At 44.6% G+C, this 27867-nt stretch overlaps 1 protein-coding gene across 3 annotated transcripts; it reads right to left on the minus strand.

The window, feature by feature from the left end:
* LOC137441476 (protein mono-ADP-ribosyltransferase PARP14-like) lies at nucleotides 1-26691 on the minus strand. 3 transcript variants are annotated; one of them, XM_068139052.1, is made up of 17 exons: nucleotides 26493-26691; nucleotides 24819-24961; nucleotides 24694-24727; nucleotides 20098-20358; nucleotides 19246-19482; nucleotides 14990-17238; nucleotides 13250-13486; nucleotides 12808-13029; nucleotides 11802-11865; nucleotides 10715-10864; nucleotides 9958-10029; nucleotides 6861-7022; nucleotides 5434-5640; nucleotides 4731-5339; nucleotides 4038-4183; nucleotides 1749-1923; nucleotides 1-1068 (listed from the first exon to the last, which is right to left on the minus strand). In XM_068139052.1, exons 1-17 carry the CDS (start codon nucleotides 26683-26685, stop codon nucleotides 776-778), a joined length of 5454 nt encoding a protein of 1817 aa, XP_067995153.1. In that variant the 5' UTR covers nucleotides 26686-26691; the 3' UTR covers nucleotides 1-775. The 3 variants fall into 3 exon arrangements, with proteins under 3 accessions (XP_067995153.1, XP_067995152.1, XP_067995154.1); XM_068139051.1 differs by having other exon boundaries at nucleotides 1-1071; XM_068139053.1 differs by having other exon boundaries at nucleotides 1-1071; nucleotides 24819-24953; nucleotides 26493-26568.
* Nucleotides 26692-27867: the final 1176 nt, after the last annotated feature.

Genomic DNA, 27867 nt, shown 5'->3' on the forward strand with positions numbered 1-27867 from the left:
TGTTGGAAAATAGTTTTATTAGATCCAGCCTCCATTTGGTTTTGAGTGGCAGTTGTAAGGTTACCATTGTGCTTGGGTACCACTTGCAAAGAGGTACAAATGCCATTATTTTATTTTTTTTACTTGCTTTAAACTACTTGAAAATATTTCAGCTCTGTAAGTGTGCTGACCTGTAGGGGTACAACTAACCTGTAGATGGCTCTCTGCAAATTGGTAATTGTACAGCAGGGTCAGTATTTTGGCACTGTCCAGAAGAAATTAAAAGTCCTTCTTCATTGCCTTGAAAATGCAAGTAGCAATGGCTTTGTACATGGAAGGTGGCTGTACTTAGAACAGGAGACGACAGAGAATGCCCCTAAGAAACAGGTTTCAACATAAGAATTTATACCCAGGGAATAATAAAGTATGCTGCAACGGCAGGAGGTGTGAAACAATGAGTGCAAAGTGTATGGCCAATATTGCTACAGGTGAGGCAGAGCAGCTCTCTCTCTCTCTGACCGGCCCCCTGTGCCTTGGATAGCAAGAAGTTGGGGCTGTTCTCACAGTTCTCTCCTACACCTCTGCATAACTGAATTTGAAATGAGAGTATTGAGAGAGCATATTCTACAATATTTGCTGGCCTCATGGTGTTGATGATTTGCAGAGTTATTTAAACACAGGCCTAGGTAAATAACCACTTCAGTTAAGAAGCCAAGATAGAAACAAGAGTCAAGTATTGCCCTGTTAATTCCCCCCTGTGAAAGGCACTAGAATTTTCCAGACTACTAAGAATGTTCTATACTTTTTTGAAAGTAATGAGGTATTCAGGATAGGCCTGAATGTCATTAAATATGACAAACATGGTTGGAAAATTCACACAATCAACCACACTGTCGTACAGGTCAGTAGGATCTGATGAATGTTTTGGTGGTGGAGTGATTAGTCCTTTGCTCCCCTGGCAGTACTTCCCAGTAAGAACTCGAGCCAAGTACATGTATCTCTTGCCATCCACATCTGGTGTGGACCAAGTCTCCTGAGCAGAGTAACTCGCATCAACAGCAAAGTAGGTTCCATTTCCAATGGATGCACCTGCTTGGAAAGACATTTTCAAATAAAATCAGTGTTCTCATTCTCATGCCTAAAAGCTTCTTTTTTTTTTCATTCTGGAGAAATGATATATTTGGTTAAACACCAAATTATAGTAATAATCCTTTGTATCAGAATCAAATGTTTGGTAAAGCGTCAACACCCAGGTTTTGACTATTCATTCCTATAGGGAAAAGCCTTGTTGTTTAGACTTCAATCCATCAAACTGCAAATCTTCAGAGCCGTTTCAACTTAAAATGACTACATATCTGTAATTAGTTTTCTGGGTTTTGTGACTGCTTGTGCTGTTCTTATATTTGGAGCCACCAGGAGAAATATCTGCACCTCTACTTTGCTACCTCTCTTTGCCTAAGAAGAGAGAAGATACCAGAGCTGAGAGTATGGTCCTTGCTCCTTTCTGTAGGCAGATCACACAGAACAAAAAGCTGCCCAGAGTTGATATTCAGAGCAGGTGAGATTTTACTGATACCCTTTAGACAGTGGCATTCATTAGCAAGGGGTTAACTGAGCAGGTTCATTCCTCTGTCTCTAGACATTACATTCTGAAAGTGTTTATTATTTTGCTTTCCAGCTTAATTCAGTCTTCATGTTGTGCTGATAGCACTGTAACACTGACAATGCCTGGCACCTCATACAAATCGAGGATATTAACTGAAACTCACCATTTTTTCCAGCAAACCCACGATTAAATCCATTGTAGTTGATCATGCTCAGTGAGGATGAAGGTGTCCCATGAAATAGCAACTTCTCATTGTTTTGATTGCTGTTCTTCTTGCAGAGAGATATTTTTTTAATTTGGTATGTCTGCCAGAGGAAGGGATTTTGTATTCTTTCAATCTGCAAAGTTACAAAATAGAACCATATTTATACTGGCAGGGAATGATATATTTAGCACAGCAGGAAAGCATTAAAACCAAATCAAACTGAAAGGATGACAGTAATTTTCATCATGTCTTGTTAGCATGTGGGTTGGGTTGAATATGTGAGCCTCCTGAAAAATCAGAAAACAGAGTATCTTGGAAGAGGTTTTCAAGCTTTGTTAATTTGCCTTCCCTAGTATACCAGGTACACAGGTAGTCACAGTGGAGCTCTGCATTGTCATTTCTAGGAACAAGCTGCTGTACCACTGCTAGAGGCAATGGTGTAAGATACCTTCTGTACATCCTAATCTTCCTTATCACAGTATCATGGTATAACTAAGGTTGGAAGAGACCTCGAGCATCATCGAGTCCAACCTATCAACACAGACCTCATGACTAGACCATGGCACCAAGTGCCATGTCCAATCTCCTCTTGAACACCCCCAGGGACAGCGACTCCACCACCTCCCTGGGCAGCACATTCCAATGACGAATGACTCGCTCGGTGAAGAACTTCCTCCTCACCTCGAGTCTAAACCTCCCCTGGTGCAGCTTGAGACTGTGTCCCCTTGTTCTGGTGCTGGTTGCCTGGGAGAAGAGACCAACCCCTTCCCGGCTACAACCACCTTTCAGGTAGTTGTAGAGGGCAATGAGGTCACCCCTGAGCCTCCTCTTCTCCAGGCTAAACAATCCCAGCTCCCTCAGCCTCTCCTCATAGGGTTTGTGCTCAAGGTCTCTCACCAGCCTTGTTGCCCTTCTCTGGACATATTCAAGTGTCTCAATGTCCTTCTTAAACTGAGGGGCCCAGAACTGGACACAGTACTCAAGGTGCAGCCTAACCAATGCAGAGTACAGGGGCACAATGACTTCCCTGCTCCTGCTGGCCACACTATTCCTAATGCAGGCCAGGATGCCATTGGCCTTATGGATGGTTTTCTCACTGAAGGGTAGCCTATAGCAGTAGCATTATGTTGAATTTAAGTTTCTCTTCTAGATCTCTGCTTGGAAGTCAAAATTACTTTCTTCACTTCCTTAGCAACCCCTAAGAAACACCTATATAAAAATAAGTTGGTGGGATGATGGATCTTGCTGGCTCCCTCTGCCAACAATGTGAATATAGCTCAGGGGGAAAGAGCGTATCTGCATCAAAGTACAATCTTACAGGCATTGCTGTGTAACAGCTTCCATTTTCAGTGGAAAAAGGCTTCATGTCATTACCTGATTTTTCCTATTATGCAGTAATATTTTGTTCTATTTGCAACTCAGTAACCCTGCTTGTTGAATCTCATGACAGAAGAAAAAATTTAAACCACATATATTCTCACTCTTAATTTCACTGCATTTCCCCTCGATTCTGAATTAAGTCCATCTTCTCTCTGACAACAAAATCTCTGTGTACTGTGTAGGATACTTTTCAGTTAGCAGGGTCAGATCTTTACACTTTGGTTAAAAAACAAAAGTCTAGCCTGAAAGGCTCTGGGACTGACAGGGAAGTAATAGTGAAATAGCTGAAAGCCAATCTGAAAGGACTTTGTATTTTGAGGTGTTGGCTCGTGCTTCCATTTCAATATAGAATTTCCTAACTGGAAGTACCACATCAAAGACTGAGTACCACATTAATTGAACTTGAGGAGGGTAGATTTAGACTGGAGATTAGGAAGAAGCTCTTTACAGTGAGGTTGGCGAGACACTGCAACAGGTTGCCCAGGGAGGCTGAGGATGCCCCCTTCTTGGAGGTGTTCAAGGCCAGGTTGGATGAGGCCTTGAGTGACCTGGTCTAGTGGAAGGTGTCCCTGCCCATGGCAGGGGGTAGGAATTGGATGACCTTCAAGGTCCCCACCAACCCAAACCATTCTATGAACCTATGGACACAGTCTGCTTGAAGACTGATGGTCACTGGTTTTGTATTAGGAGGCATAAATGGCAGGGCACCTCAGAGGAAGCTTGGTTTGACATGTATCTACTCTCTACAGTGCTGGGGAGACTGACATAGGAAAGCTGTAGTAGGTTACAGACAATTTACAAACAAGTATTCAGAATGCATATTCATGTTTTCAGACCAAGAATTCACTACCCCACCCAGGATTTCACCTTCTTTATGCTATAGTTGGGACAGGTTCTTTTAAACTTCTTCTGAACAACCAGATATTCCTGATGTGATGGCTGGAGATTCACCACTTTGACCCATTCATTTTGCATGTCATTCCAGTGCTCCGGGAGCTCTACAGACTGCTGAGCTGCAACACACAGATTGCATTGTTATCATCAGACATCCCTAGCTCAGTTTTGTGTTCATGTCTTACAAACCAGCTGCAGGTAGAGGGCTCAGAGGCCAGCACCTTAGGCAGGTGTCCTGGGTTAACCCATGACAGCAGGGCGTCTTTATTCCAGAAATACTCTCTTCATCAATACATCAATGGCTCTGTAGTACATTGTTAGGACTAGATTCTCTCTAGTCTAATTATCCCCATACCAAGAACTAATTGAAAGAAGCTTGAAAATCACAGCAGAGTTTTGTGCATTTTTTATACACCACTTCCTGTCACATAAGGACAGACATAATTTGTGCTTGAAGTAAAAGTTCTGATTTCAGTCATATCTGCCAGTAATGATGAAACTTGAAACGGATGGATATGGCATGACTGGGGTGAGGTGGGAGAAAGAGGGGGGAAAAAAAAGCTATGGGACAGCCTACTACTTTGGAATACCCAAGTTTGCTTTTATCGTAATTAGCATTCAGTAATCACTATTAAAGGTCCTTTTATTAACAGAGTTGCAATTTACCTTCATTCTTTTGCACACGTTGGAAGATTACAGTTTTTCCTTTCTGATCTTTAGCCTGTAGAGTTTTCAGATCTACCCTGTACTTCTTCTGGTTAATTTTGACAGTAAGATGTTTTTCTTTAGCTAGTTTGGCATCCTCCAGCTGCATATTTGTCAGCTTATCCAAAGCAACAAAAGTGCCATTGCTTGCTGAATACCTCCACTCTACCAGGTTATGAACCAGTTCTGCCTTGGATCGTTCTTCTTCAGTATCCTTAATTTTTTTCACCATTTTTTGGACTTCCACAGAAACAAAATAGACATCCCTGCTAATACCAGAAATTTTAATGCAAGGAGGGGAAAGGTGATTTTCAAGCTGAATGGTAACATGCTTTCTTCTCTGGAGATCTGCCAAAATATCAATCTCGCTGTCATCAAAATTTGCAATTAGGTCGTCCGAAATAGTGTTTTCAAACTGCTCCTTTAAAATTAGATTCTCTATCCAGGCTTCAGCTGCATCCACATTTTCTTGGCTTTCTCCACAAATTTGAAATGTGGCTAAGTCAACCTTCTTCTCCAAAACCACATCCTTTTTCTTCTTGGTGTCTTGGGATTTGCCCAACAAAAATGCTGTGAAGAAATACACATTAAGTATTAAATGAGTGACCTTTAGTTTTAAGTGCCCATGTACACAGACCACCCCTCCCCACCCCCATCTGCTTACATTTAAACAGAGACATCCATGACTCTTTTGTGGATACATCTGAGCCTTCCCTTTTCTTCATGCTTTCATAGAAGTCTCTAAGCATGTTTGTTTGGAAGATGACTATTTTAATTTTCTTCAAATGCTGTACTGATCTTTTGCTTGCAAATTCCACTATAGCATCCAACATGTCATCAGCTACTTTTGAGGGACTCTGTCCTGCTTGACCTAAACAGAAATAACATGCACATAACAGTGAGCAGTACTTAAATCACAGCAACATCCAGGAAACAGAGACCATGTCCCCAGCTTATACAGCCTGTACCCCTCTCTCCTCCCCCCCTTACACTTTCTGGCCAAAGCCCCAAGCTTAGCCTCAGATTTACGCCTAAGCCGGTGAGCTCCAGGAGCTGAAACAACACACAGCCCTGGGAAGCCCTTCTGGGATTTGACACACATCCCCCAGCTTTTGCTTAGAGGCTCCAAAAAGCACTTCAGCCTTATCATTCCCCTGATATTTTTAAACTCATCACTAATTCTATTCCTATTTTTAAACTGGGTATCAAAATAAAACCAAATCAGAATTAGCAGAGGATGTTGGCACAAGTTTCAACATACAAACAGGAACACGAAGCTCAAAATAGCTGCTTTCACTCCCTTACAAGGCTGAAGTCCAAGTGGAAGCTTATCCTGAGACACTGAACACGTGCCACAGCACCCCTTGCACAGCCATTGCGATATGCTGGGATTCTGCCACACTATCACCACAGATTCCAAACAGACTCATGCACCAGCTCCTACCTGACATGGCACGCTGAGCAAGAACCAGCTCAACCTTTCTTCCAGTCATGGGGAGCTTTGATCTGAGAAAAATATCCTGCTTTCTTCAAAGCCTTGCTCCCCAAGTTAGCCAGAAGCTTAAACCTGTCTCCAGCCCTCTGCTAGTGCAGGTAGGCTGAAACAAGACCTGCTAAAAGTGTGAGAATGCAGGTATTCTGTACCCAGTGCAGAATTTCTGTAGTCAGCCAGGCAAAGCTTGGTCTCAGGACAATTCTAGGTTTCTCTGCCTATAGACCCCAACCCAGCTCTTCCATGTAGCTGAACTTCCAAGACAAGGTCTATGGGAAGCTTGAAGAAAGGTGCAGGGTGGCCATCTGAGATATAGGGGGGGGGGTTGGGAGGAACAGAATGTCTTTTATGGATCAGTATCTCTTCTTTGGGTGTTCTTGCTCAATCAAGAGCAACTGTAATATTGATACTTTTTTAAAAAGGCAGCATTTTTGAAGTGTGCAGATGGCATCTGAGCTGACTACAGTGAACTTCCACAAATCAGTTTACAGAGCTTCTTGTACAAGTCTAGGGTTATCCTCATCAGAGGTATTAACTTTGTCCCAGTTTCTGAACCATCCCCATCACAGCCCTGATCACTTTCCCGAGGAAATTCAAACCTGTTCCAATTGCTGGGAAGGCAACAGATTGGTACTTCCTTAGCTCACACTCATTAAGCACTTTGGAGACCTGACTCTTCACATCACAGTTGTGAACCAAGTGGATGATTTTACTGCACAACAGGTTTCCACTTTGTGTAGTAATAAAGCCACTTTTCTCAGCTGGAAGAAAGGACATAAAGAAGGAGACATTTTCAGAGCATCTATCTCTTCTGGTAAAACAGCTGGTTATATTGATGCTAGAAGAGAAAGTGGGGAGAAATCCACTGTGAGCTGCTATCCTGGTATTAATTGGGCCTGTTTTTCTGTTTCCAGAATTTGAGGAAATAATTCAAGTTATTGCGTGTTATCTCCCATTTCCTGAGATCTCTGCTGTGCAGTAGTTTCCTATTAAGTACAACTTCAGAAGTTATGTTGAATTTAAGTACAGCTCACTTTCATCTAAAAACATGCCAACAGAATGTGCACAACCCATTTATATGAGAAATGCTTTCTTATGCCACTTATTCCTTGAAAGCTCAAGCTTGTAGTCAGCAGAAGGGCTGAATGGTTAGAATAAAATAGAATAGACCAGACCAGACCAGGTTGGAAGAGACCTTCAAGATCATTGCGTCCAACCCATCAACCAATCCAACCCACCTAAACAACTAACCCATGGCACCAAGCACCCCATCAAGTCTCCTCCTGAACACCTCCAGCAATGGTGACTCCATCACCTCCCTGGGCAGCCCATTCCAATCACTCTCTCTGTATAGAACTTCTACCTAACATCCAACCTAAACCTCCCCTGATGCAGCCTGAGACTGTGTCCTCTTGTTCTAGTACTGGCTGCCTGGGAGAAGAGACCAACATCGGCCTGTGTACAACCTCCCTTCAGGCAGTTGTAGGGAGTAATAAGGTCACCCCTGAGTCTCCTCTTCTCCAGGCTAAGCAATCCCAGCTCCTTCAGTCTTTCCTCGTAGGGCTTGTGTTCCAAACCCCTCACCAACTTCGTTGCCCTTCTCTGGACTCGTTCCAGCAAGTCAACATCCTTCCTAAACTGAGGGGCTCAGAACTGGACACAGTACTCGAGGTGCGGCCTAACCAGTGCAGTGTACAGGGGCAGAATGACCTCCCTCCTGCTGCTGGCCACACTGTTCCTGATGCAGGCCAGGATGCCATTGGCCCTCTTGGCTGCCTGGGCACACTGCAGGCTCATGTTCAGCCTACCATCGACCAGTACCCCCAGGTCCCTCTCTGCCTAGCCGCTCTCCAGCCACTCTGACCCCAGCCTGTAGCTCTGCATGGGGTTGTTGTGGCCAATGTGCAGAACCACATACCATTAACATAATGAACAATTGATCCAAGAGGTGTAGTTTGGAATCTTTTGTTTTCAAGCATTCATGTTTGACTACAAACACCTCAAAATGGAGTCATGTCGTGAGGAGGAACGGACTGGTGAATACAGAATTATATAACACTTCACTGGGCACAAAGTTAAAGGCTGACTGCAAGATGTTCTGCATGCACGAAGATCAGGCTGATAAATCGGGAGAGCCTGCAGAGCCAATGGCTGGAAAAAATATCCAGGAAACTTCATCTTGAAAGTTAAATTTTAGACTTAGAGCAGGGACATTTTATTTATGTAATCAGAACGTGTCCCTTGTCTGTGCTTATGGAGGCCAACCATAGTATCATAGTATTATAGTATCAGTCAGGGTTGGAAGGGACCACAAGGATCATCTAGTTCCAACCCCCTGCCATGGGCAGCGACACCCCACACTAGATCAGGCTGGACAGAGCCTCATCCAGCCTGGTCTTAATCACCCCCAGGGATGGGGCGCCAACCATCTCCCTGGACAACCCATTCCAGGGCTTCACCACTCTCATGGGGAAGAACCTCCTCCTCACATCCAGCCTGAATCTCCCCACCTCCGGTTTCATTCCATTCCCCCTAGTCCTATCACTACCTGAGATCCTAAGAAGTCCCTCCCTAGCCTTCTTGTAGGCCCTGCAGATATTGGAAGGCCACAATTAGATCACCTCGGAGCCTTCTCTTCTCCAGACTGAACAGCCCCAACTCCTTCAGTCTGTCCTCATAGGAGAGGTGCTCCAGCCCTCTGATCATCCTCGTGGCCCTTCTCTGGACATGTTCCAGCATGTCCAGATCCCTCTTGTAATAGGGGCTCCAGAACTGGAGGCAGTACTCCAGGTGGGGTCTCACCAGAGCTGAGTAGAGGGGGAGAATCACCTCCCTTGCCCTGCTGGCCACACTTCTCCTGATGCAGCCCAGGATCTGATTGGCTTTGCGGGCTGCAAGTGCACATTGAGAGCTCATGTTGAGCTTTTTGTCCACCAGCACCCCCAAGTCTCTCTCCTCAGGGCTGCTTTCCAGCCAGTCCCTGCCCAGCCTGCATTTGTGCCTGGGATTGCCTCGACCCAGATGCAGGACCCTGCACTTGGTCTTGTTGAACCTCATGAGGTTGGCTTGTGCCCACCTCTCCAGCCTGTCAAGGTCCCTCTGGATGGCATCCCTTCCCTCAACCACAGTGACAGGGGACTTCAACGCTCTCTAGGTTGGCAGAAAGCAGAACAACTCATGATCAGGGGGATAAGAAGAGTTTCATTATTTCAACAAAAAGTAATTATGCATTTGTGCAATAGAAGCCCAGATTTGCTGTTAGCTTTTAAAAGCCAGTCCTGCATGTGCTTGCACCAAAAGAGTCTTTCCCACACTTTGTTCAGTTTTAGAACTTCAGCTCTTTTGTAGCTGACAACAGATAAGCTTAAAAATTATACTCAAGTCAATGTCATTGTTTCTGATAAGTCAGGAAGATGCCTGAGTAATTTCAGGGGTGAAGAACTTAAATTACACTAATATCCCAGCACTTATTAGCAGCAGAAAATGGTACCCATCTCCTGTTCAGTTGTGAAAAGAAGAATTCTTAAAGTAGGTGTCAAAACAACAGCAAGACTTTTCCAAATTCCTAGAAGGGAAAGCTCTTTTTTTTTCAGATAAAATAATTGTATTATCAGAGTAGAGAATTATAAAACAACTTCAAGCTTCCAGAAAGAACAAAAGTAACTTAATCGAACAGAAGAGTATGCTTTAACATACCACAGTGAGCATACTGGTAACATTCATCTTCGACATCGGATCCAGCAGCATCCACAATTGCTTTGAAGACTCCTTAAATCATACACAGAAAGCATACACATTCAACATTGTTATCTCCACTCAAAACTCTACCCAACTTCTGTACTTTACAAATACCTCAAATTCTCATGTGGCAAGATCCAAAGTGCAAAACCCTGCCCATTCTCCTAAGTACCCTCCACGACACACTGCAGTGGCTGCAAAGAGGATGCTGACTTCATTATTGATCAGCTATCATTAAGAATAGCTCCTATTTTATCATTACACCACCCAATAGCATGCCCCTCACCAAACTTTCTGATTGCTTTGAATTGTATCATTTCAGGGCTATCACGCTTGGAATTCACAATGTCACCATAGAAGCCTCTGCTCCTTACAGGTCAATTTACTTAAGCAGGGCATTGACTTAAGAGTGAAACATATTAGGACAAAAGTAGCTCTTCAGAATGGTATTTGATCAGAAAGTTTCCTTTTATTTAAGGAGTTTTGGTTTTAAACAAAGAAAATCTGTCACATGCCTTCTCTTTGATTAGTATGGAAACCAAATGGAATATTCATGTTAAAAAAAGTGTTTAAGATCTATTTGCTGAGTAAGCACAACTCTCTCATCTGAAAGGTACTTGATAGAAGTTTCCCATATGGACAATTCTTTCTCCAACTCCCTTCTGAAAACTAGCTCAAACTTATCACTGTAAGAATTGCATATTCAATACAATACCTGATGTGGCATCAAATGCTGAATTTGATACACTCACAATAACTTCTGTGTCTTCCTTGGTAATATCTCCGCTAATTACTTGCAGTGTAATGGAACCAATCTGCATTTCATGAACTCCCAATGCTTCAGTTGAAACAGGCCTAATGAAACCTGCAAAGGAAATAAAGTTTCCTGAGAACATTTCTCCTCTACTTTGGAGTTTTATGCTTTTTCATTGATGGAAACTTCAACTAACCCATCTAAGGAATATGCTCTAGATCAGTTTGATGGACCTAGAGAGTCCATGCTTTTCTCTTTACTCCATTTTTGAAACCAGGAAGGTGCAGTATTGCTTCCATTTAAAAGCTGTGAATATGAAACCATTTCCATTCCTGTAAATTCATGCAGTATAAATTCAGAAAGGACTCTTGGGGTTAGCTGATTTGACCCACTCTGTAACAAGAGCTTCCTAAACTGACTCTTACAGGAGCTGGAGTATCCAGCTTAAGCACTGCCAGTAATGGAGATCCCATCACACCACTTTTAAGTTATTTCATCTTTACCTTCACAGATATAAAACTGTTCCCTATTCCAAACTTACCTAATTCATATTTCAACTCCACACTCACAGTGGCTGAGAAGAGCGAGCTATATATTCTTACAAACAAGCCTCTGCCATTGATACAGTTCATTCATACAATTTTAACATTGTGCTACAAGACAATTAATGCATGGAAAAGAAAGCATCAATTTTGTGGATCTCTGTACATGGGATTAAAAGTACAGAAATATTATTTATCACTTTACCAAACAAGCCATATCAAGTTCTTGTACCCTTTGAGTAGGACAAAGTAACAGTTCTCTTAACAGGATATCCTTGTCCATGTGATACCATTGGCCTCACTAAGAGATAAGCATGCCCTCAGAAGAAATTCCTCTTTGAGATTCTTACAAATGGAGTTTAAGAATGGCAGTCCATTAGGAGGAAAAAAAGAAATAAAAAAGCCCTGTGTCTTGAAGACATTTTGTCTGTTTCCTGATATAAATAAAACTACAGGATTTATACTCTTCCCCCCAATGTCCCACCTCCTGCCCCTACACAACTTACTTGACTGTGGTCCTTCAGCATTTTGACTTCCAGCTATTCTACTTTCTAGTTCAGATGTAAAAACCTAAGAAGAGAAAAAAAGGTACCCAAGACAGTATCTCAGTTTATATACTGTATTTCTCTAATTGCCATGAACAGTCATGTAGCTCTGGCTGAGCCATCTGATGCATTTTACAGTCATGGTTAGGTATCAATAACAGTGGAAGACTGAGTGTGGACAGTGTGGTAACAGATACTGTATGTTGGCAGGACTCATCTTTCAAAAGATGAGTGAGCACCAACAGGTGTTTTACAGTACCAGTAGCCAGGCCAGTTTTCACAGTATCACAGTATCGCTAAGGTTGGAAGAGACCTCGAGGATCATCGAGTCCAGCCTGTCACCACAGACCTCATGACTAGACCATGGCACCAAGTGCCACGTCCAATCCCCTCTTGAACACCTCGAGGGATGGTGACTCCACCACCTCCCTGGGCAGCACATTCCAATGACCAATGACTCTCTCAGTGAAGAACTTTCTCCTCACCTCGAGCCTAAACTTCCCCTGGTGCAGCTTGAGACTGTGTCCCCTTGTTCTGGTGCTGGTTGCCTGGGAGAAGAGACCAACCCCTTCCTGGCTACAACCACCCTTCAGGTAGTTGTAGAGAGCAATAAGGTGTCCCCTGAGTCTCCTCTTCTCCAGGCTAAACAATCCCAGCTCCCTCAGCCTCTCCTCATAGGGCTTGTGCTCAAGGCCTCTCACCAGCCTTGTTGCCCTTCTCTGGACACATTCAAGTGTCTCAATGTCCTTCTTAAACTGAGGGGCCCAGAACTGGACACAGCAGCTTCTCTGCAGTTTGTGCTTGCTGAGGCTTTACATTTCAGAAACACTAAATGAGACACTGGAGTGGCATCCCACTGTCACTGGTCCATACTACATAATTCCCTTAAGAAAACAACACAACTAAAACACATCATTAAGACATGACTAGAACAGTCAGCAACAGACAGCTTTCTCCTGAGGACTACCTGAATGTTATCCACGTCTTTTGGGTCCAAGAGAAAATGAACTTCTTGAAGAGTCTTCAGAGTGCGACTACTACTGAACTTGAATACCGCATCAAACATCAACTTAGAAACAACAGCTTTAGGAAATCCAAATCCTCCAGTTCCAATGGCTGGAAAAGCAATTGTTTTCAGTCCACGATTTTCAGTTTCCTTCAGGCAGGTCATGATGATATCTTCCAGTGTCTGTAAAACACAGCAAAGATCTTTATTTTACTTTACTTTTTCCTTAAAAAAAGCCCCACATCATTTATTATTAGTTCCCTAGAGACTATGCTGGTATGGGGAAAAAAAAAAGCTCATGGTGCATCAAGACTTCTTTAAGGTCACTTCTGGAGTTCAGGATAGGATCCCAAATAAAACTATTCTCACAAATCAATTATTCATCTAAATAATTAAAATGTACCTTTGTGTTCTGTCCTATTTCTCCATCCCACGCAGGAAGTATGGCATGAAGCACAAACTTGCAGGCCAAATCATATCCAGAGGTGCAGAGCACGCTCTCTTCAAAAGTAGATGGACTTTCTGCTTCTTCATCGAACTCTTCTTTGAGCTCTGGTCCAGCCTTTTCTAGCAAGGCTTTGCAAAGTGGCCCCACGCCAAACTTCAGATCTTCCCCGACACTGTTGACGATTACATCCGTCTGCAACAAAATTACAATGAAAATATCTGTAGCCAGGCTTTGAGTGAAAATATACATTGAGACTAATAGCACAGACAACAAGACAATCCATGGCACAGAAACCTGAGATGTCTGTGGATAAACCTGGTTTCCAGCACAGGTTCTGCATGTTGAGTATTCCTAGACTTGTAGAAAACGTACAGTAAGTGGCAGCAGACCCACTGTGAGTACCAATACCAAAGGTATCTGTGTGTGAGCAGGTCATCCATCCAGGCATGCACCCATCCAGAGCTACCAGGCCCTCAGTGGTGGAAAGACTGTGACTCACCTTGTCCCAGGCAGATGATAATGTCTGGGTATGTGAAATAAACCCAGCCTCTGCAGTGTGCCTCATCCACTCTCCCAAGACCCTACATTTCCTTGTAAAGAACTGCTGCAGTACTGTTCCTTTTTTTCTACCATCATCAGAGGATGCAAAACACATGCATTGTATAAATGTAGAAAGTTTAATGTCCCTTTCCTGCTTTTCACTGAAGAGGGCTTGCCTACACCTTATCAAAAAAAGCAGCACCTCATGCTGGCCAAGCTGTCAGCCCATGGCTTGGACGGAAGCACACTGCGATGGGTTAGGAACTGGCTGGAGGGCTGAGCTCAGAAAGTGCCACATCCAGCTGGCAACCATTCACTAGTGTGTGCCCCAGGGATCAGTGCTGGGCCCCGTGCTCTTCAACATCTTTATTGATGATCTGGATGAGGGCATTGAGCTGATCATGAGTAAATTTGTGGACACCAAGCTGGGGGCAGGAGTTGATCTGCTGGAGGGTAGAGAGGCTCTGCAGAGGGACCTCGACAGGCTGGACAGATGGGCAGAGTCCAACGGCATGAGATTGAACACATCCAAGTGCCGGGTTCTGCACATTGGCCACAACAACCCCATGCAGTGCTACAGGCTGGGGTCAGAGCGGCTGGAGAGCAGCCAGGCAGAGAGGGACCTGGGGGTGCTGGTTGATGGTAGGCTGAACATGAGCCTGCAGTGTGCCCAGGCAGCCAAGAGGGCCAATGGCATCCTGGCCTGCATCAGGAACAGTGTGGCCAGCAGGAGCAGGGAGGTCATTCTGCCCCTGTACTCAGCACTGGTTAGGCCACACGTTGAGTACTGTGTCCAGTTCTGAGCCCCTCAGTTTAGGAAAGATGTTGACTTGCTGGAGCATGTCCAGAGAAGGGCAACAAAGTTGGTGAGGGGCTTGGAACACATTGGCCTTAGGTATGGAGAATGAATAAAAAACAGCTGGGAATAAAACATCCTGAAATTTACAGCTGCCCACTCGCAATGGCTGCAGAGTGGCAGATCACAACCTGAAATCCATCAGTTTTGCAGGCTCGCATCCTGGTTTACCCAGCATATAGCCACTGTTTCCTTACCTAGTCATTGCCTTATAAAGCAGTATGTCCTACTCTTCTTCCTTTTCTGTTTAAAGATCTTCACATCACATTAGGGAGGAAGTGGAAAATCAAAAGACCTACCGTGGCTTCCTGAATATATTTCTCCTCTACTCGGATGCAAAGTCCTTCATCTGTTGTGATCATCTGCAGGTCTTTTCTCTTCTCCTTCTGGCTTTCTTTCATCGGCAGTGTTTGGGAAGATGATTCACCTGCAAACACTTGTCTTACTGTCTCACTCAGAACCCGAACCATTTCTTCCTCATCACTCACAAGATCAACCTCCTTCAAGCTGCTGTCCCCTACAGATTTTTCCAAGGTCTCCTGGATGGAGGACACAACTGAATCTCCATAGGTCTGAAGTGGGAAGCCAAAAATTGCTCCACTTATAGCAGGCAGAGCTATAGAATGATGATCATATATTCCAGCCAGCTGTAGACTTTTCTTCACTGCCTTTTTCAACAAGCACACACACTGCTCTGCTTCATCCTGCCTCCACCTGGGCCCAATAGCATGGATGATGTTCTTGCAAGGGAGTTTTCCAGCCCTTGTGATAACTGCACACCCAGGGTGCAGACTCCCATTCTTCCTCAACAGCTCATCACAGTCCCGCTGCAGCTCTGGACCAGCTGCTTTAAACAGTGCATCAGCAAGGCCCCCAGTGTGTTGTAAGTCTTCATTAGCTGGATTTACCACAACATCAGCAGGGTAATTGCACAAGTTACCTTTATACACTGCTACTACAACTCCATCTGGCAGCATTTCCTTGTAGAACAGCTTTCTATTATCAACAACTTTTTCATCATTCTCTTGGTTTTGTTCTTCTTCTTCCTCCAGCCTAATCAAACAGCTAAATCTCTGCTTTGCCTCAAAAATCCATGAATCTTTCCTCTCAGTGAAGAACTCTTTGGCTCCTGGTTTATCTATTGGCACATCTCTTGAGTAGAGAGATGAGAGAATTTCTTTGAATGTGGTGACTGCTTTTGACACTTCTGCTTTTGGTCCACTTAGAGAAATACTTGGTTTCTTGGTCTCAAAACAAACTGACACCCCTTTCTTCCTCAGTTCAAGACAAATATTGGACTTTTCCTCCTCCACATACTGCACTACCACCACCGACTTGGCTGGGACTACCTCCTCCACGTGTGTGTTTCTATCTATAAAATCAGTAAGTTTCTGATAAACTTCTGTTACAGCCTTGGAAAAGCCAGCAATAACCACTTCATTTTCTTTTCCAGCAGGTTCATCAATGACTACGCTTTCCTCTGAAGAGCTGTACTCCTTACCCAAGGAAGCAAGAAGACTCCTCCACTGCTCCTTTTTAGTGACCTCACCATCCTCCATGCTGATGCACTTATATTCCAAGCTTGTCTTTATTTGCCTTTCTGCTTCTGAAAGGTCTTCGGGAGCATCTCCAAACAGCAACACACTATCATCCTCAAGCTCATAAAAAGCATTAATGTTTTTCTTGGTGAATAATGTCTCTGACACTGTTTTACTATCTACACGCTGTAGATAGTAGAGAACATGAGGATCAATGGTAACAGGTGTGCATGGGATATTCAACAGCTTCTCCAGTAAGTCAGCTTTGACTTTATATACTTCTGCCAGTAGTCCACGCAAATGAACAGTTTTGTTTACATCATCATAAAAGATCTTTAAGTATGGATATTCTTCATGTATGTTGTCTTCCAGCCCAGCATTGTGCAGAACAGCATACTTCCCTGGGGTCACAAACATGGAAACTTCTAGGTTTGGTTTTTCCCTTTCGCTTTCCCTCGTGGCTTTCTCCATGCAATCCCTCATTTCTTTCTCTGCACTGTCCACTGCTGCTCTGTTGCCTGCAATCACCACCGTCTCCTCAGAAACATCAGTTATGATCAAAGCAACATCTTTGGCCAGCCTGTTTCTCACATCTTCCCAATTCACCGAATTCACTTTACATTTGATAGCTATGTAACGTGCCATGATACGCGAGAACTCGGTAGAAGCATTTTGCTTCCATGTCTTGATCAATTTAGTCGCTGACTTTTTCTGCTTGGAGAGAGATGATGATGGGCACAATGTAATTTCTGGGCGTTCACAGTCTGCCTGGGGCCATTTTAGCTCACAGTGGCAAACTGCCATCTCCTGGTTTATGTCTTGGATCAGTGCAGCCTGCCTTTGTAAAAACTGCCAGACATACGGATCTAGTGGCACCCCAAAGGGGTCTGGCATCTTCATAGTTGGTCTTGCTGCTCCATAGAGAGCTTCTCCCAAGGAGTGGTAATATGGATGCACAGAAATCTCTGTCTGGTCTAGTAAATGCTGCTTTTCCAAGACACTCTTTAGATCTAAAAGTTAACACACAGAGACAAACATATATATCTTATTAATTATGAATCAAGCAAGGGAGTCTGTTCTTAGAGCTATTACACTGGATAAAGTAGCTTATTATTATTACTTTTCTTAATTTGAAGGACATTCTTCAGGTCTTTCCAATTTCCAAACCATTCTGTGGGGGACAGGATAAAAGGCTTGGCTCCAAGTAGTTTAGTAAATTTAGTAGTTTAGGGACTAGAGAATAACTCTTATGAAGAGCAGCTGAGGGAACTGGGACTGAGGAAGAGAAGGCTGATGGGGAGGCCTTATCACCCTCTACAACTACCTGAAAGGACAATATAGAGAGGCAGGTGCTGGTCTCTTCTCACAGGTAATTAGTGAAAGAACAAGAGGGAACAGCCTCAAGCTGCACCACAGTAGATTTAGGCTAGACATTAGGAAGGTTTTTTTCCACTGAAAGAGCAGTCAAGCATTGGAGCAGGCTGCCTGGGAAGTTGGTAGTCACCATCCCTGTATGTGTTTAAAAGTTGTTTAGCTATGGCACTCAGTGATACGGTTTAGTGGTGAACTTTATTGAGTAGGGTTAACGGTTGGATCTGATGATATCAAAGGTCTTTTCCAACCTGAATGACTCCATGATTCTATGGAATATGCTTGTGCCTGTATTTACTTATACAGCTGTGCTTTGTTCTCATTTCCTACAGAAACTCCACCACAGAGCACAGATATATCAAGTTACTACTACAAAATGCTCCTCACTCTCAACACAAAATAAAGCTCTTTGTGCCAATGCATTCTTTTTTCCATTTAAGTCAGAATGGACAGAGAAAAGGAATTGTAATGTTGACAGGGACTTAAAATCACATTACAATGATCCAAATGACTTACTAACTTAATGTACAAAATATTCTTAAGCAAATTCTGAAAGTCAGAAGAAAAACAATCACCCAGCATATCCCTTTAATTAAAGGTAAAAGAATTTACTAAGTCAGAAGTCTCATAACACAGAGCAATTTAGCAGATGTTGTGCTGGCACAAAAACAGGACTCAAGAAAAGGTAAGAAAATTGTTCTTTAGCTCTGTTCCTCCTTGATAATGAACATATTTGACCTTAGTTTCTGAAAACTAACAGTAAATGCTGAAGTCATCAATAAAATCTGCTGCTTCTCCATCGTGGCTTAGCCCCAGCCAGCAAATAAGTACCACGCAGCTGCTCACTTACTCCTCCCCCTGCCCAGTGGGATTGGGAGGACAAGGGGAAAAAATGAAAACAAAGCCAAAAAACCTCCTGAGTCAAGAACAGAATAACAAATAAACTCAAATGATAAAGGATTAAATAGTAATAATGAAAATTAATAACACAAAGACAAACCCAAGGAAAAGACAAGTGATGCACAGCGCAACTGGTCACCCCCTGACCAAGGCTCAAGCGGAGATCCTCCCCCTCCAGCCACCTCCCCCAAGTTTACATACTAAGCATGATGTTTTATGGCATGGAAGACCCTTTGACACCTTCAAGTGAGCCGTCCTGGCCATGCTCCCTCCCAGTTCCTTTTGCATCTGCACACTAGCAAAACAAGTGGAATGGAGGAGTCCTTCATTTCCCAGCAACAACTAAAACCTTGGGCATATTATCAGTATTCATCCCATGAAGTGAATCCAAAACACAGCACTCTTCTGGCTACTGAGAAAGGAAATTAGCTCTATCCCAGCTGGAACCAGGACACTCTCCTTGAAAGTACAATTTTTCTTGTATGTCAGAGAAAATCCTCCATAAACAGGGAAAAAAACATCAGTGAGAACAGCCCATGCACAAAGCAGGTATTAAAATGAACCCAGAGGCATTCTGAAACCCTAGACATTATCTCTAAACCCAGAGCACTTCTCAGTAACAGGACCGTGTACGCTGGCTTTAGCAACAGCAAGCCAAGCTCCACCTAATGCCTAAGTCTGCAGTAATTTTCTTTCAGGTCCTCCACCTGGAAGCACTTTAGTCAGGTGAAGGAGGACAGCTTTACCTTTGTGATCACAGAAAGTAATGATGGCAGCTTTCTCCTTAGGGAAGAGCTGGACATCTGCCACTGGCCCCCCTCCGTTCCGTGCGTTCTCAAAGTAAACTGTGATGTAGTCTGTGGAGACGCTGGCCGGTACCTCTTCAGCCTTGATGCTCCGGGTCAATTCCAGAAGCCTGGCAGTCACCTGGAACTCTTTAAGTCTCTTGTTTTGTAAGCATTTGTTCACAAATTGTGTTGTATCTGTAAACAGAAGAGTTGATATGAACTGACCGTGCTTTGCTGGGTCGTTATCAGCCCTAGCTAGCACTTCTGGCAGAGAAATGAGCTGAATCTGCTTTCTCCCTGGGTTTGGAGCAGAACCGTCTCTGATGCCAAATAACTACATGTTGTAACAAAAAGGGGGAAATGGACACAGCCACGGTAATCTCTGCTATTCACTACCACTGTGGCTCTGTTCCTATCTTAGTCATCTCTAGGGTACACGAAGCACCTCTCACTGTTTCAGTATCTTCTCAAATGAAGACTTCACATACTTCGGTAATTTGCAGAACTCATCTCCACACTCGGTCCACTTCTAATTCTTCCACATCTAACCTAAAGCAAGACTGAGACAATGAAATATTCCCATCCATTTTCAATTAATGAAGACACCACAGTTTTCTTTTTTCAGTGTGACACTTGGACTACAGTAACTTTCACAGACCTGTGTATCAGACTCACATCTTTCTTGAGACACTACCTGTGTCTTTTCTAAAACTCCCTGAATCTCTAACAGGAGAGGAATTAAGCTCTGGAAGCTGTTATTCATATACAGACACACATGGAAATGAACAATGGTGAAAGATGTTGTCTTACCAATACTTTTTGTAAAGGTAGCTACAGCAACATTTCTTTCAGGTATCACTTCCATGGCGAAGCCATCATCTAGTGCCAGGCCGCTGATGTTCTCTATCAGCATATTTAAGCATTCTGGACTGCAACCCCCTGTATTTTCAAAGACCACTGAAGCTGAGGTCACTGCAGACTTTTCTGCAATGTTCTCCAGAGAACCAGCTTCCTCCTGGAGCTCACTCTTTGGTACAAAACTCTTGGCTTCCTCCAAGGCTTCTGCCTTATCTTCAGCGGAAAGAGACACAAGCCACATGATGTATTAGTACACATTTCCTGGAATAAACAGACCTTGCTCACATTCTGTATCCTCTCATTCCCCAAGAAAAGAGATCATAGAACCATAGAATGCATCAAGTTGGAAGGGTACGTTGAAGGTCACCTTGTCCAACCCCCCTGCAGCAAGCAGGGACATCTTTAACTAGATCAGGTTGCCCAGGGCCCCATCAAGTTTGACCTTGAATGTCTCCAGGGATGGGGCCTCTACCATCTTTCTGGGCAAATCATTCCCATATTTCACTACCCTCACTGTCCAACAAACTACCCCACTCTAGTTTACAACCACTGTCCCTTGTTCTATTGGTACAAGCACTTCTAAACAGTCCCTCATTAATCTTCCTGTAGGCCCCCTTCAGGTACTGGAAGGCCACTACAAAATCCCCATGGAGCCTTGTCTTCTCTAAGCTGAACAACCTCAACTCTCCCAGCCAGTCTTCATGGGAGTGGTGCTCCAGCCCTCTGATCACCTTTGTGGCCCTTCTTTGGACCCATTCCAGGAGGTCTGTGTTCTTCCTGTGTTGAGAACTCTAGAGCTGGACACAGTACTCCAGGTGAGGTCTCTGGTCAGAGTAGAGGGGCAGAATTACCTCTCGTGACCTGCTGGCCATGCTTCTTTTGATGCAGCCCAGGATAGTTTACCTTCTGGGCTGCAAGTGCACATTACTGGCTCATGTCCAGCTTCTCATCCTCCAGTACCCCCAAGTCCTTTTCTGCAGGACTGCTCGTGATCTCATCATCTCCCAACCTGGATTGATAATGAGCAGTGCCCTGACCCAGGTGCAAGAACTTGCACTTTGCTATACTGAACCTCATAAGATCATGCACTTCACCTTATTTAACCTCATAAATCACCTAGACAATCAAATAATGCAGGGTACTCAGGACATTTTGGCATCCAAAAACAGCCCAGATGGAATATTCTGGGGGGACCACAGGCAGCTTCTTTGGTAGCACAAAAATAGCTATGAGTAAACAAGTCCAAGGTCACTGGTAGGTCTCTGGGCCAGACATAAAATAAAATGAAATACCCTGAAATAACTGAGTATGGCTGCTCAGGCATTGATAAGGGTTCCGAGCGATTCTGCAGCATCTGCACCAGTTTCTTAGCCCTAGGTGCAGACATAACAAACCCAAACATAGCTCAGAACATTTGCAGACAGTACAGGCCACCATTAGCTCTGCATAACTCAATGCAAAGCCTCTGGATGACAACCATGCTCTGCCATCAGTGTGGCGTGACAGTACCGAAGGACCCATGTGCACAGGAGACTGTCAGGGTTCCAACAAATTTCTGCAGACAGAAAATACAAGAGTGCCCATAAAGTACCCCAGAAGTCCAACAGCTGACAGAAGGCATGTCTCCAGCTCTGCACTGGAGGGTGGAGGCAGCAGAAAACCTCCTGAACGCAAACCACACTTCCCTGCATGCCTGAGTAAACTGAAAGTATCTCCCAAGTATGTGCTGACACAACTGTCCTAGAAATCATATCAGACAGTGGTCACAGAGTGCTGCAGGGTGGCAGGAAACCAACACATACCAAAGGGCATCCCAGGGCTGCAAACAAAAACAGCTCTCCACTCCTTGCCCCAACAAAGACAAGCAGGAGCATAAGCCCCTCTCAGTTTGGTAAATCAGCGTGTCCCACCACCATTGTGGGAAGCCCTGGCACTTATCACCTTCAGTGTAAATCTCCAGGGTCACCATCTCTGGCTGTGGCAGAGGATACATACAACAGACAGAGGACACAAGGGAGAGAGGAGCTCGGTGGAGCAGTTGTTCATATTACCAGGGATATATGTAGAAGGGTAAGGTCACTGCTTCCTTTTGGTCAAAAACACCAAAAAACCCTTAAATCCTGTGGCAGCACCCAGCAGGCTGGTTGTGTGGGATAGCCCCAAGAAGAGACACGGCATGGGAAGGCTTGAGCAGCACAGAGGCTGGCTCTGTCCACCTGGGGGGTTTACAAGCTCTCCCGAGGTACAACAACAACAACTGATACCAAACCCATAACATTTACAGAAATCAGATGCCTTTGAAGGTCTACAGGCCTTCAAAGCCTAGCAAGAGGAAAACAAACCCACAAAAGCAATAGCTCTGCAGATGCTAGTTAATAACGTCCAGATCATCGATGGGAATCATCTGCTCCACTGGGTATAATGCAAAGTTCCAAAAAAGCCCAAACGGAAAGCTAGGCTGACTCAACGGAAGTGATGGATTGCGAACAACACCTGGAGGTTTTCAGGGACCTCTCTAGCGAAAGAAGGAAACATAAAAACACTGAACTTTGTAAATGTGCGATTCCAAAAGGCATCTGTGGAGATAACTGAATTTTGCAAGGCTCAGCCGCTGCAAAACCTGGGGAGCTGGCTGCTAGATGATACTTCTTTGCTTGACAAAAGGGAACTTAATGAGAGCAGCCAGGGGCTGGGAGACAGGCAAGTAGCTGACTCCGGAGCACAAATCCGAAGGACAAGTGAAGGCACAATCACCGAAGAATATCCAATCACTGGCCATTCGGAGGTGTTAAAGGAGCACAAAACAACAGATTATTTCAAGTGATCAAGAAGTTACAATAGCTACGAGTGCTGTATAAGCACCAGGTGCAGGTGGGGATAGGATAATGTGTTGAACATGTCTGTTTACATGCTATAAAAACTCGTGTATCCGTGGATTTGGTGGTAGACATCTGTGGGAGTGATCCTAGCATACCCCAGCGCTGCAATAAAGAACACCAGCTTGACAAGTCACATTGGCTGTCGTGACGCGGTGATAAAGACTTAATGATCGTTAAAATTATTAAGAAGCATCCATCAGTTTATTGAAGGTTGTCCCTGAAAGGCTCCAAACCCCAAAAGGAGCTAATCACACCTAGAATCATAGAGGTGTTAGGGTTGGAAGGGACCTCAAGGATCATCCAGTTCCAACCCCCAACCATGGGCAGGGACACCTCACACTAAATAAGGTTGCTCAGAGCCACAGTCAGCCTGGCCTTAAAAACCTCCTGGGATGGGGTTTCTACCACCTCCCTGGGCAACCTGTTCCAGTGTCTCACCACCTTCATGGGGAAGAACTTCTTCCTAACCTCCAATTTTATATAGATCTTAACAATACATATGCACTAGGATTTCTAAAAACTTATTTTGCATAGGTAAGGTCCTTTCACTCCTGGTTCTTCACTGTCACCTTCTGGCTTCCTGACAGCATTGCTACTAATTCTTCTTCTAGTTAATTCCTCAAGTTGGTTTCCAGCCAATCTTCAAGCGGGTGAGAATTCTTATCTTGGCCCCTTTACATCTGGCAGCTGTGTCTGCCAGCTGCCACTTTATCTGAATTCAAGGTTGTACTAATGTCTTATGTTTAATGAAAACAACCTTCATTTCTGTCTAAAAACCTACCTCTTATGCTAACATTTTATCTTTCGTGCTACTGAGAAAATCTTCTAACAGACACAGAAAGTCTAACAGAAAGAAAAACAGTTAACGAAAACCATTCCAGTAGAAAGAAAACGCTTAATGAAAAACAACCAGTGAGTTTTTCCCCCACTTCAGTCAGGTATTGGTTTCTTCAAATCACTAGTGTAACTAAAAATCAGTAGGTGACAACTTTGAGTAACTAACTTGGAAAGCAGGAAAAGTACCCCCCAAAAAAGGCACTAAATAAAGCTTCATATGGAGAGGAAAACATAGTAGGTTAATCACTGATGAACTTTCTGATTAACTGGTCTGTCTTGGAGCTGAGTATTTATTCAGCAGGTGTATTTGGGTGTGCAGTAGTGTTTCCTACACTGCTTCCAGAACCAAAAAGCTTAGCAGAAGATTGCTGACAGAGAACCTAACTGAAGCCAGAGAACCTAACTGAAGCCACTGACCTCACTGGGGATACGAGCCACTTGCATTTACAGACTCTCCTGACTACAGAGAGCACGAAGACACCAGACCTGAACTTAAGACCTTCAACCTAGGTGTTTCTAGGCAGACCTTAGAGCAGTTGTGCAGGATAATGGAACTAAATTTCTCTCTGGAGATGCTGCTCTGATTAAAAAGGCTATTTTAGAAGCTTACACCAGGTGTGTGGTCTAAGTCTGGCAAGGTGAACTCCATCCTCAGTGATCAAGTCTGGGGTGTTCCTGGCCAGACCTCTCCTTTCCTGTATGACCTGAGTGAGGTTGCCAAGCTCAGAAACTTTCTGCATAACTCCCCACAGAACAGGAGCTGCATGTGGAGATAAACACCAGTATTTTCATTTTATGAAGAAATGTCACAGAGTGAAGGATAACATTTTACCTTTCGTTTGAAGGTTGCTCATGGCACCCACAACCTAAAATAAAATGAAAGCAAAAAATCAGTGACTGATTTGACCTTCTCACTGCCATTTCAAAGCTCTGGTTAGTATCACAATTTGTATTCACCTTAGTAGGAACTAATTTTTCATCTAATGCCTTCTCCTCTTCAGCAGCTGCTGCTGTTTCAGGATCTGTGACTATCAACTTCAATTCTCCTTTTTCTCCCAAACACAGCTTATGACATGATCTCTCAAGAACTCGCTGCTTCACTAAATAAAACAAACAAGCAAAAAAAACAACCCAGTGACAAACTGAACAGAAATACCACTTCAAATTAGGCAGCACTTTTCCACTGTTACATCACGACAAATCACAGAATATTAAGGTCTAGACAGGACCTCGAAAGATTATCTAGTCCAAAAGCCCTGCCAGAGCAGGATCACCTATACCAGATCACACCTATTCCAGGCAGGTGTTGAGTATCTCCAGAGAGGGAGACTCCACAACCCCCCCAGGGCAGCCTGTTCCAGTGTTCCACCACCCTCACAGTGAAAAAATTTTTCTTCATGTTTACATGGAACTTCCTATGCCTCAACATCACCCACTGCACCTTATTTAGTCGCTGGGCATCACCGAGAAGAGCCTGACTCCATCCTCTTGGCACTCAACCTTTACATATTTATAAACGTTAACGAGATCACCCCTCAGGCTCCTCTTCCCCGAACGGGAGAGACCCAGCTCCCTCAGCCTCGTAAGAAAGATGCTCCACTCCCTTAGTAATTTTTATACTATCCCACAACATGAATGCACTTCAAACTCTAACAGAACACATACAAGGCTTTCCTTCTGAAAAGAAAGGGAAGTGAAGCAGAGGATAGTATTTCTGCAAAAACCTACCACACATGCGAAGCTCATCCCCACCCCACATTTTCTGGATGGTGCCTGGTCGGCAGCCCCACACGGGGGCTTCAGCACCAGCCCCCATGCCTTGAAAAACCTCTTCCAGCCAGTGTCCAACTGACTTGGAGCTGTACATCCTGAACTTACCAACTAGGCCAATCAGCAACTGGAAAGCATGACAAAGAAGAGAAAAAGAAGCGTATGAAGTGTGCTTGTGCACACGCATGTGCATGGACGTGTATGTACGCATTTAACACAGCTGCAGCTAAATGCTTTCTACTTCAAGTTTATATAAGTGCATGCATATTACACATCTAATACTTTTAATCTCTATCTGTAACCGCAATATAGATTAAGTTATATGAACATAACCTTTATTATTCCAAGAGCAATCTCGAGACAACGACTGTGCATCAATATTAATATATACCGGTAGGATGTATCGACTGAGTTACAGCCTACTTACTCAAGATGCAATCTAGAGGCTAATATTAAACACCAAATTTAAGCATTTTTATACATATATAAGCGCAAACATATATATTCTAGATTGTGTATTACAGGATCATAGAATCATTAAGCTAAGAAAACATCCCTCGGATTATCAAGTCAACCCAACACAGCCATGCCCCCCAAACCATGTCTTCAAGTACCGTGTACGCGACAATACACGACAGACTCGACTATCCCATACTAGACAGCGTATGTTACCTCACACGTAATAATTAAATCAGTGTTATCTATTTTCAGTCGCAGAAGGGTTGCCTTTGGGGGTTACAGCTCCGCACGCACTCGCTCCGGCAGAGAGCTGACACCCCGGCCTGCTTCCCAGCCCGTCCGCCCGGGGCTGGGCGAGCAGCCCCCGCGCCCCCTCACCCCGACTCCCGTCCCAACCCTCACCATCGGAGCGGGCGAAAAAGACGTGAAGGTGCCCGGTGCCGGTAGCAGCCCGCAGCTCACACTCGCCGCCGCCCGAGCGCTTCTGGCTCTGGAAGTAGCAGAGCAGCTTCTTCTTCAGGGCGACCGTCGGGCCGGCAGGACCCCAGTCACCGCGCACCAGCAGCGGAAAGCCGCGGGGGCGCTTCCCCGCCATGGCTGTATGGCGGTATGGCTGTTCCGCTCCCGCTGCCTTTCGCTTTCATTTCCACAGGCGGCGGGGTGGGACAGACCCGCCCCATTTCCCGGCAGGCAGCGACAGTGCACGGCCCGCGGAGAAGGGTCGAGGAGTTTGGGCACCGAGTTGGGATAACCTTCGTCACCGTTTATCACGGCACCTGGCCTGGGCCGACTTCGCTCCGGGCCCGCTGGTCACACTTTCTTCATGCTTGCACGCTGACGCTTTGTTCGCCACCAGAATTTGTTAAAACACGCAGACCGTCCCTTCACGTTATAAAATGTCTTCTCCCACCCCTGTACTGAGGGCTAGAAGCCCTGGAAAACAAGACCACTTTCTTCCATCTTCCTTCTCAGCCTTCCCTCCTAATAAACTCATTGAGAGAAGCAGTATCTGGAAAGCAGGCAAACCTCATGAAGTTCAATAAGGACAAGTGCCAGGTCCTACATCTAGGGATGAATAACAGCATGTACCAGTACAGGTTAGGGACTGCCCTGCTGGAAAGCAGCTCCAAGGAGAAAGACCTTGGAGCACTGGTGGACAGCAGGTTCTCCATGGAACAACAATGTGCCCTTGTGGCCAAGAGAGCCAGTGGTATCTTGGAATGCATCAAGGGTGTGTCCAGCAGGTGTAGGGAAGTTCTTCTACCTCTCTACTCCACCCTGGTGAGACCACACCTTGAATACTGCATCCAGTTTTGGGCTCCCCAGTTCAAGAAAGACAGAACTGCTGGAGAGAATCCAGTGGAGAGCCACGAGGATGATTAGGGGACTTGAGCATCTCCCCTCTGAAGAGAGACTGAGACCCCTGGGTCTATTTAGTCTTGAGAAGACTGAGAGGGGATCTTACCAATGTGTATAAATATCTGAGGGGTGGGTGTCAAGTGGAGGGGGGCAAGCTCTTTGCAGTGGTGCACAGTAATGAAGAACAAGGGATTCAAACTTGAACATGGAAGATTTCATCTCAACATGAGGAGGAACTTCTTTACACAGAGGGTGACAGAGCACTGGAACAGGCTGCCCAGGGAGGTTGTGGAGTCCCCTTCTCTGGAGACTTTCCAAACCCACCTGGATGCATTCCTATGCAGACTACCCCAGTGATCCTGCTTTGGCAGGGGGGTTAGACCCAATGATCTCCTGAGGTCCCTTCCAACCTCTAATA

The sequence above is a fragment of the Melanerpes formicivorus genome, unplaced genomic scaffold, assembly GCF_026170545.1.
Source record: "Melanerpes formicivorus ecotype bairdi unplaced genomic scaffold, bMelFor1.0.p_v2 SCAF_5, whole genome shotgun sequence".
Lineage (NCBI taxonomy): Eukaryota > Metazoa > Chordata > Aves > Piciformes > Picidae > Melanerpes > Melanerpes formicivorus.

Coding starts and splice junctions, on each gene's coding strand:
- LOC137441476 (XM_068139051.1), bottom strand. CDS start 26,685: ATGGCGGGGAAGCGCCCCCGCGGCTTTCCGCTGCTGGTGCGCGGTGAC. Junction 20,359..24,693: donor GAGCAACCTTCAAACGAAAG/GTAAAATGTTAT, acceptor TTTCCGCTGAAG/ATAAGGCAGAAGCCTTGGAG. Junction 1,072..1,748: donor TGGGTTTGCTGGAAAAAATG/GTGAGTTTCAGT, acceptor TGTCTTTCCAAG/CAGGTGCATCCATTGGAAAT.